The 10,562-nt window shown below is 41.8% G+C and overlaps 1 protein-coding gene across 14 annotated transcripts in view; it reads left to right on the top strand.

Moving 5' to 3' along the window:
- Nucleotides 1–2,889: 2,889 nt before the first annotated feature.
- LOC130381356 (NLR family CARD domain-containing protein 3-like) overlaps nt 2,890–10,562 on the top strand; it is a 142,767-nt gene continuing 135,094 nt past the window's right edge. For 6 of the 14 annotated variants that reach the window (XM_056588910.1, XM_056588909.1, XM_056588908.1 and 3 more), the window contains exons 1-3: nt 2,890–3,032; nt 3,140–3,235; nt 3,314–3,430. In XM_056588910.1, coding sequence (XP_056444885.1) covers nt 2,914–3,032; nt 3,140–3,235; nt 3,314–3,430 — 332 coding nt within the window. In that variant the 5' untranslated portion in view covers nt 2,890–2,913. The remainder of the gene's footprint in view (nt 3,033–3,139; nt 3,236–3,313; nt 3,431–10,562) is intronic. The other 8 variants (XM_056588902.1, XM_056588912.1, XM_056588904.1 and 5 more) reach the window with 4 other exon arrangements.

The raw sequence follows: 10,562 nt of genomic DNA, 5'->3' as shown, positions 1-10,562 counted from the left end.
TACTTCAGGTCAGCCAATCCCACGGACATCCACTCACCAGCAGGTGATGCTGTGGTGCTCCTTTTCGAGGGTTTCAAAACGGACCCTGTGTCAAATCATTTGGTTTACTACTCTCAAGACGCTTAAATGATTCATGTACTCTTATAGCAAATATAACACTTAACTACAGCTGGAGTCGAATGAATCACAGACTGCAACAGAGTAGACTGTTTGTGACTTTTAAAGGGCAGGATGTTAAACGTGGTGTGTGTGTGTGTGTGTGTGTGTGTGTGTGTGTGTGTGTGTGTGTGTGTGTGTGTGTGTGTGTGTGTGTGTGTGTGTGTGTGTGTGTGTGTGTGTGTGTCACCTTGAAGGAACCTTTCATTATAGCTGTACAGTCTGCTCTTCATGTAGTTGTGTTGGGTCTTCTGCTCGCTGGTTGGTGTGTGTGTGTGTGTGTGTGTGTGTGTGTGTGTGTGTGTGTGTGTGTGTGTGTGTGTGTGTGTGTGTGTGTGTGTGTGTGTGTGTGTGTGTGTGTGTGTGTGTGTGTGTGTATGCTCTGTACTCTGTACTCTAAGTACTCTGTCCACTCTGAGTATTCTGTACTCAGAGCTCTCTGTCCATGCTTCATATTTTAATAAGCTGATTATTATTCATCACTGAGTGAGGTCATGGATCAGCCGCCTATAAGAGGTTAGTCTGGGAGGAGTATGAACTGAGAGGGGAACTGGTCCAACAGGAAGAAAACTAAGATACTGTAGTCCACTCTTATCCGTGATAGATCATTAATATGAATAACTTAGAATCTTATAAGTAGGTTGATCATTTTTAAGATTCCTGCTCTGCAGGATGCTATGTGTTAGACAATTACAATTAGGGCATTTAGCAGACGCTTTTATCCAAAGTGACACGTTAACATACACCATGCAACCATCAACCATGCAAGGCGATAGCCAGCTCGTCAGGAGAAGTTAGGGTTAAGTGAATGAACTGTTGTTATATTTGTAGTGCGGCATTATGATTAGGCCTGGGTAAAAAAATCGATTTAATCGATTTTGGATCGATTTCGTTTAAATTTCACGCTATCGATTCACAGGGCATGAGATCAATTTTTATTTTTTAATTTTTTGTAAATATGTTGAAAAAATATGAATTTAAGGAGTTTTATAATACTTGAATATTTTATCTTAAATGGTATAATGTTTACAATGGTTATATTTATATCTTTTAGGAAGATGGAGGCAGTTTTGTTTATAGTTGCCTGGATTGTCATTAATGTAGCCTACAAAATAAAAACATGTCTTTTGCAGTGTGTTGCATGGAGATAATTTCATTAATATATTGAATTAGGCAGGCCATCACGTTGAATAGAATGTAAAATCTTGCTAAGGATGTTAATTAACAGTCACAACTACAAGATTTTAGTCACAATTAATGATTTTAGTGATGAATTAATGATGATAGCCTATAAAGAATATTTCCTTACAATTTAAGAAAATTATCATTCAATCTAGGAGCAGATGGAACCGATTCGGATTGAATCGAATCGAATCGAATCGTGATTAATCGATTTAAAGCCTTCAGAATCGAAATCGAATCGATTCAGGAACTTGGCCGTGATACCCAGCCCTAATTATGATCATATTATTTAGACAGCAAGACGGCCATCTTGGTTAGTGAAGGTGTTTAAACATTGTTCTCTGTGAGCCTACATCATAGATCTGAGGTGCGTTTCCCAAAACAGTCAGGACGATAGCATTTTGCTGACTTATTACTAAGCCCAGTTGTACTATGCAGCAGCCAAGTTTCGAGTGTTTCCCAAAAATCTCCAGCTAACATAGCAATACGTAGCTGACCTCTTCATTGATTAGCTGCGTACTTATCAGCTTATACATGGTGAACAGATGTTTTCTGAAGGAAATATTAACCACAGTTGTGGTTAATATTCGCCAACTTGATTGTGTATAACCTACCTATCCTTTATATCATTTATCCTTGTATAGTCATTTTGACAGGGGGAGGGCCTCTTGTATTGTCACTGCAGTGATTGCATGTTCCTTGATACTTTTTTATTTTATTTTAAATTGTAGGCCATCAATGAATTCACTTCTCTAAAACACATTGCCCAGATTCTTATCACATATGTAAAAGTAACAGGGTTGTTAAAGAAAATATTTGGAGCCATTAAATGTCCACTGATGTTCCACACCCTACCATTAGGAGGCGCTACTGCACTAACTCGGAAGACTAATTGCGTAAAAAAGAAATCGGTCATATGACCATGAATATCCAGGAAGCATGTGAACTAATATTGATCGAGCTGTTGAGCTGTTGTAAATAATTTGCCTTTTTACCATGTGGGTAATAAGGACTCAGCCAGACTATGTTGTTGGGAAACAGTCAGGAAGCCTTACCTTGCTAGTACTATGGAGTTTAATAACTTCCTCCATACTATGAGCTTACTATGTAGGTGAAATGTTTTTGGGGAACACTTTCCTATTAACTGTTGAGTCCCTAAGAGGTAGGCTGCAAAGGAAATTAGCAACTATGCTTTTGGGAAATGAACTTCTGGTTGTGATGTCATACCACATACGGAAGTCCATATATGGTCTTGCCTTCAGAGCTGTTTAACCGGCACAGGGAGCAGTTGGTATGATATGCGCACGGTGAACTTGATCTTATCAGACACATTTGAAGCCCTTTGAGACCTTGTGTGTGGAATGATGAATAGTTATTAAAGAGTGTATTAGACACTTCTGGGCAGCATCTACACATCTTTCCCCTCCTTGAGAATGAGAGGGTCTATGAATCTGTGTCTAGGAAAGACCACGCTGCCTCTCGTCCAAAGAGAACAGAGACAACAGCCCCCTTGGACCGGAAATACACAGCTCATATAAAAGAAGAGAGTAAACAACACTTGGCTGTAGAAACTGTATGGAGTTGTGTTTGTGTCCAGGTCTCCAGTCTACTATGGATGAGGAGAGAGAGGAGGGGGGTCCTACCTCTAAGACCACTCTGTCTGGGGAACATGGCCGCCGGAGCAAAGCTAAGAGGTAAGAAGAGGATCTCTCTGTCTGTGACTGTTGTCCATCTCAGAGCTCAGCAGTGATACATCATGACTCCATCATTAGTCTGAGTAACAGCTGTGTGTGTGTTGAAGGCCAGAGCAGCAGCAGAGAGCAGACTCCCCTGGACCCAGCTGTGTCTCCAGGAAGAGTGACTGGTTTATGGAAAGAATGAACTGTTTTGAACCAAAGTGAGTACACATATATGAGAGATTATAAAAATACAGCATCCATCAAACAAACATAAATCCTGGTTATTCTTTTTCTGGAAGAGTCCAGCAGCAGAGAGCAGACTCCCCTGGACCCAGCTGTGTCTCCATGAAGAGTGACCGCTCTATGGGTATACCTTGGAACTTTAAAGATGGAAATCAGTCTATTGAGAAGAGGTGAGGATTTAAACAGTGTCCCGTCGGAGGTGGTGTGAATGAGAGGAGGGATAAGGCTGTTTTAGTGATGTGGTTGACATGGTGTGAATGAGAGGAGGGGTAAGGCTGTTTTAGTGATGTGGTTGACATGGTGAATGAGAGGAGGGATAAGGCTGTTTAGTGATGTGGTTGACATGGTGTGAATGAGGGGAGGGATAAGGCTGTTTATTCTACTTCATTTAAGAATGCTCGATTCTGATTGGCTGGGAGGGGTGCATTAATCCGGCATATTGCCCGCTGACTTGTCGGTTCTACTTGCTGTTGACTGAGCACAGTAGATCAATACGCCGCTTGTATCGTTTTCTATCACATACATTTCCAACATGAGGTCCATAGTAAAAATAAACCAAGGAGTGCATGTTTGATCGATCGTCATTAAAACTGACTTGATACGAATGTAGCAACTACGTTGTTAAACTAGTGATCAGATCCATCCAGCCTAGTGTGGTTGCTATAGAAACGAGTTACCTACAGCTGAGCTAACGTTATTCACCGTAGTTCTAAAGGGAACTACTTTTCGAGGGAGATGAACTTAAACAGAGTATACATTTAATAAGCATGCAATACGAATAAGAAAAAGGCTAATTATTAAATTATTTGAATTGTTTTATTATGTTGGCCGGCGCGGGCGGTAAGCCGTCCACGAGCCGGGCATATCAAACTGTTTATTGCCCGGCCTCTCGGTGATTATTCCTTACTTATTCTACTTCATTTAAGAATGCTCGATTCTGATTGGCTGGGAGGGGTGCATTAATCCGGCATATTGCCCGCTGACTTGTCGGTTCTACTTGCTGTTGACTGAGCACAGTAGATCAATACGCCGCTTCTATCGCTGTTTTAGTGATGTGGTCGACATGGTGAATGAGAGGAGGGATAAGGCTGTTTAGTGATGTGGTTGACATGTTGAATGAGAGGAGGGATAAGGCTGTTTAGTGATGTGGTTGACATGGTGAATGAGAGGAGGGATAAGGCTGTTTAGTGATGTGGTCGACATGGTGAATGAGAGGAGGGATAAGGCTGTTTTAGTGATGTGGTTGACATGGTGAATGAGAGGAGGGATAAGGCTGTTTTAGTGATGTGGTTGACATGGTGAATGAGAGGAGGGATAAGGCTGTTTAGTGATGTGGTTGACATGGTGAATGAGAGGAGGGATAAGGCTGTTTAGTGATGTGGTTGACATGGTGAATGAGAGGAGGGATAAGGCTGTTTTAGTGATGTGGTTGACATGGTGAATGAGAGGAGGGATAAGGCTGTTTAGTGATGTGGTTGACATGGTCTGATCTTGTTTATCTAGAAGAGTCCAGCAGCAGAGAGCAGACTCCCCTGGACCCCCTCCCCTTCCCTGAAACCTTTTCTCTGACTAAATTGTTGTAGAAGCTCTTCAACATCCTTCTCCTTCACTTGCATTTTCGGAGGAAAGAGGTTGTAGTTTAGGTTCAGCTCTTGTCTCTTGTAGTAGAGCTGGCCCCTGTGAGGTCATGATAACAGCTGACTGATATAAAGTTATAACAGCTTATTGTTAGTGTGATGGTTTAGAGCAGGATAACAGCTGACTGATATAAAGTTATAACAGCTTATTGTTAGTGTGATGGTTTAGAGCAGGATAACAGCTGACTGATATAAAGTTATAACATCTTGTTATGGTGTGTTCCTGAATCCTCGGACGCCAGCCTTCCGAGTTGCAACTTTTTATTTCATTTCCTGTCTCAGCAACCCGGTATCACGCGATTGCGTGCTCCTGCGCACGAACGTTAATCTATTGAAGCGTGTTCCCGAGCACGATAGTCCGACTTTTTGCGTGTTACACAAAACGAAATGTAAACCAATGCATTCTGAATGGGAGTGCTCTAAGACAATTAACGTGCTCCACAAAACGCCACGAGAGGGAGAGAAAGAGAGAGCGGGAGGGACAGAGAGAGAGAGAGAGAGAGAGAGAGAGAGAGCGAGAGAGAGGCTTCAGAAAGGGTGTGCGCAGATAGTACAGTGCACCCTAGTTATGTTTATGCCAAAACCTATATATATAATTAGGCTGTGGAAATTGCAATAAGTTAAGAACACAACTTCGCACGTTGAGCACACAGCCGTTTGACTCGTTTATTTTGTAAAAAAGAAAACCGGAAAACAAAGCGTGCTGAAGGTAAACAAATCCAGCATGGTCTGTGACGTCATGAGACGCACGTAATCCTTAGGGACCGCGATCCCTGAACCACCAAGAACGTAAATGACATGCAGTAAACAACAACACAATTGAAAGAACAACACATAACGAAATACTGTAGGTGAATTATGTTACGGTCACTACAAGGCTATAATTATATTATTTAGCGTGTAATGAGACAATCTATAGCCAAATTGTCGAAGATGCCCGAGAATCTTCGGGGATATCAGCATGGGAAATCGGCGAATCAGACCCATGAAGGGGGGGGGGGGACACGTTAGTTGAAGGGGGGGGGGGGGGGGGGGGGGGGGGACACGTTTGTTGAGGGGGGGGAGACACGTTTGTAGGGGGGGGGGCACGCTCGACAACGAGAGTTGGTTTTTATTGAACGCTCGACAACGAGAGTTGGTTTTTATTGAACGAGACTTCAACACGGAACAGCTGCACGAAACGATGGTCACGTCACTCTCGGTGACGGTGTCGACAATAATGAACACACGAACAATGTTAATAGAACAACACACAACCACATAACATCCCGAACCCATTAACCCCACTTAATCCTAACAACAAAACAAGTTAACAAAAGCCCCATTTGTCAACTGAGAACCCCAATTCCCAGAATCCCCCGCGGCTCCGGAACACGGCGTAGCTTATATTAATCTTTATTATCTGAATGGGAAATGCAATATTTTAGGACAGATACACCATTAAACGCGTTTCTAATGACATTTCTAGCGAGAAATGTACATTTTCCTTACATAATCTTCAGTCAGTGAATGTGTATGATCTTTATTAATCTTTATTATCTGAATGGGAAATGCAATATTTTAGGACAGATACACCATTAAACGCGTTTCTAATGACTTTTCTAGCGAGAAATGTACATTTTCCTTACATAATCTTCAGTCAGTGAATGTGTATGATCTTTATTAATCTTTATTATCTGAATGGGAAATGCAATATTTTAGGACCGATTCACCGTTAAACGTGTTTCTAATAACATTTCTAGCGAGAAATATACTTTTTACTTGCATAATCTTCAGTCAGTGATTGTGTCTGATCTTTAGTTTTATAGTTATTAGGATTTGATCGGCTCGCTCGCATGTTTCAACGACGTCAGGTTGCTTTCGCTAAACTAGCAGCTCACGTGCTTCCTGCGTTTGTGTTATTAAACTGTTACTTTACGTAACTTTTAATGATATCATCTTGTTAGAAACACGTATATATGAGAGCCAACCCAGTCGCCAAAAGCATACGTTGACAGTGTACTTTTCGTGAACACTGGATTACGTCGCATTTCAACATAAAATAGCGTGTTATACACACACACACACACACACACACACACACACACACACACACACGCACGCACACGCACAGACACACACACACAAGCACACACACGCACGCACAGACACACAGACACAGACACAAACACAGACACGCACACACGCACACGGTGCATTTCGCTGCTAAAACAACAACAAAAAAATATTCCCTCAAATATTATTACTTTCAAAACGTTGGCCAAAATGGCCAATAATATCATTTTTTATTTGGGATGCTTCTAGGACATTTTGGGTGGATTTTGAACGGTATGTGGGGGGCACGTTTTTTGCAGGACCTGGCAACCCTGCGCTGTTGCCCGAGATCTGGATCCACCCCGGCGTGGTGCCGTCTCCTTTTGACCTTTTGACCCCAGACTTCTGGGGGAATAGCTGAATCAATTCATTAGTCAATCAGAAGCATGTAAATATCTTCCCGGTGGTGCAACAGAGCAAACAAGGTGTCCTTTGACATCTACGTTTCGAGACGATTGCAACAGTGCCACACATGATCATATTTGAATATGTTTCGGGGTAGTAATTAGCTGTCGAAATTGGAGGCCTTAATCAATACTGAGCAGCTATTGATTTGCTTCCCGATGGAGATTTTTGACAAATTACATGTTAATTAGCATCTACACGTTAAGCTGAGTCCAATGAGATCAAGCTCGGCCTCTTGCTACACCGAGATCATGTCCTAGACCTAGGTGTACCATGTAAAACACATGTTACCATTAGCTAGAGTGTCGTTCGCCATTTTGGCCAACGTTTTGAAAGTAATAATATTTGAGGGAATATTTTTTTGCTGTTGTTTTAGCAGCGAAATGCACGGTGCCACACATGAGCATATTCGAACATGTTTAATGGTAGTAATTAGCTGTCGAAATTGGAGGCCTTAATCAATACTGAGCAGCTATTGATTTGCTTCCCGATAAAGATTTGTCACAAATGACATGTTATTTAGCATCTACACGTTGAGCTGAGTCCAATGACACCAAGAACGACACTCTAGCTAATGGTAACATGTGTTTTACATGGTACACCTAGGTCTAGGACATGATTAGACCTAGGAATTGATTCAGCTATTCCCCCAGAAGTCTGGGGTCAAAAGGTCAAAAGGAGACGGCACCACGCCGGGGTGGATCCAGATCTCGGGCAACAGCGCAGGGTTGCCAGGTCCTGCAAAAAACGTGCCCCCCACATACCGTTCAAAATCCACCCAAAATGTCCTAGAAGCATCCCAAATAAAAAATGATATTATTGGCCATTTTGGCCAACGTTTTGAAAGTAATAATATTTGAGGGAATATTTTTTTGTTGTTGTTTTAGCAGCGAAATGCACCGTGTGAGTGTGTGCGTGTGTGTGTGTGTGTGTGTGTGTGTGTGTGTGTGTGTGTGTGTGTGTGTGTGTGTGTGTGTGTGTGTGTGTGTGTGTGTCTGTGTCTGTGTGTCTGTGCGTGCATGTGTGTGCTTGTGTGTGTGTGTCTGTGCGTGTGCGTGCGTGTGTGTGTGTGTGTATAACACGCTATTTTATGTTGAAATGCGACGTAATCCAGTGTTCACGAAAAGTACACCGTCAACGTATGCTTTTGGCGACTGGGTTGGCTCTCAGATATACGTGTTTGTAACAAGATGATATCATTAAAAGTTACATAAAGTAACAGTTTAATAACACAAACGCAGGAAGCACGTGAGCTGCTAGTTTAGCGAAAGCAACCTGACGTCGTTGAAACATGCGAGCGAGCCGATCAAATCCTAATAACTATAAAACTAAAGATCAGACACAATCACTGACTGAAGATTATGCAAGTAAAAAGTATATTTCTCGCTAGAAATGTTATTAGAAACACGTTTAACGGTGAATCGGTCCTAAAATATTGCATTTCCCATTCAGATAATAAAGATTAATAATGATCATACACATTCACTGACTGAAGATTATGTAAGGAAAATGTACATTTCTCGCTAGAAAAGTCATTAGAATCGCGTTTAATCGTGTATCTGTCCTAAAATATTGCATTTCCCATTCAGACAATAAAGATTAATAAAGATCATACACATTCACTGACTGAAGATTATGTAAGGAAAATGTACATTTCTCGCTAGAAATGTCATTAGAAACGCGTTTAATGGTGTATCTGTCCTAAAATATTGCATTTCCCATTCAGATAATAAAGATTAATATAAGCTACGCCGTGTTCCGGAGCCGCGGGGGATTCTGGGAATTGGGGTTCTCAGTTGACAAATGGGGCTTTTGTTAACTTGTTTTGTTGTTAGGATTAAGTGGGGTTAATGGGTTCGGGATGTTATGTGGTTGTGTGTTGTTCTATTAACATTGTTCGTCAATTTGGCTATAGATTGTCTCATTACACGCTAAATAATATAATTATAGCCTTGTAGTGACCGTAACATAATTCACCTACAGTATTTCGTTATGTGTTGTTCTTTCAATTGTGTTGTTGTTTACTGCATGTCATTTACGTTCTTGGTGGTTCAGGGATCGCGGTCCCTAAGGATTACGTGCGTCTCATGACGTCACAGACCATGCTGGATTTGTTTACCTTCAGCACGCTTTGTTTTCCGGTTTTCTTTTTTACAAAATAAACGAGTCACACGGCTGTGTGCTCAACGTGTGAAGTTGTGTTCTTAACTTATTGCAATTTCCACAGCCTAATTATATATATAGGTTTTGGCATAAACATAACTAGGGTGCACTGTACTATCTGCGTACACCCTTTCTGAAGCCTCTCTCTCGCTCTCTCTCTCTCTCTCTGTCTGTCCCTCCCGCTCTCTCTTTCTCTCTCTCTCGTAGCGTTTTGTGGAGCACGTTAATTGTCTTAGAACACTCCCATTCAGAATGCATTGGTTTACATTTCGTTTTGTGTAACACGCAAAAAGTCGGACTATCGTGCTCGGGAACACGCTTCAATAGATTAACGTTCGTGCGCAGGAGCACGCAATCGCGTGATACCGGGTTGGTCTCAGAGCATTTATAGAGCTCGTAAGTCCGCCCCTTCCGGTAGACCCCAATGGGACCTATGAGATCGTAAAATATGAATGGGTTTCAACGGAGAGAAAGTAATTATCTTCTGGTCCCAGTCTTTATGTGCCCTGGATTACGCATAGGTTGTTATGGATTCTAATCCTATATTTTTACGTCAAGAGTTTGACCGTTTATTGTGCAATTGTTCAGTTAAAGGCTGTAGAGAAAACACAATGAGAAAGACTACATGTCTCGTATGTGACGTCACGCTCCCTGCGCCTGGCGTGGATCTTCGGCATAACTGAAAATCTACACATGCCCCGATTTATAAAAAAAAGTGGTGAAGTGGAGCAGAGAGATCGCCATGTCTCTACCAGAGTGGTGGTGACGTATATCATTTGCGTCGAGAGCAGCAGAGAGCTGTAGCTCACAAAGCGGCCTTACACAAAACCTAACATCATCAAACTTCTTCCCGAAATTTTTTTGTTTTCTTTGCATGAATTCTATTGTCTTATTATGTATTTTATGAATTGTATGGTACTACATGTTATAGTACGTCTACAGAGATGTTTGGTATATTAGGGTTACAATCTACGGTCGTGAACCAGAGGGCGGTACCACAGCC

The sequence above is a fragment of the Gadus chalcogrammus genome, chromosome 4, assembly GCF_026213295.1.
Source record: "Gadus chalcogrammus isolate NIFS_2021 chromosome 4, NIFS_Gcha_1.0, whole genome shotgun sequence".
Classification (NCBI taxonomy): Eukaryota; Metazoa; Chordata; class Actinopteri; order Gadiformes; family Gadidae; genus Gadus; species Gadus chalcogrammus.
The sequence above is the reverse complement of the archived record's forward strand: the minus strand, read 5'-3'. Positions and strand labels throughout refer to the sequence as shown.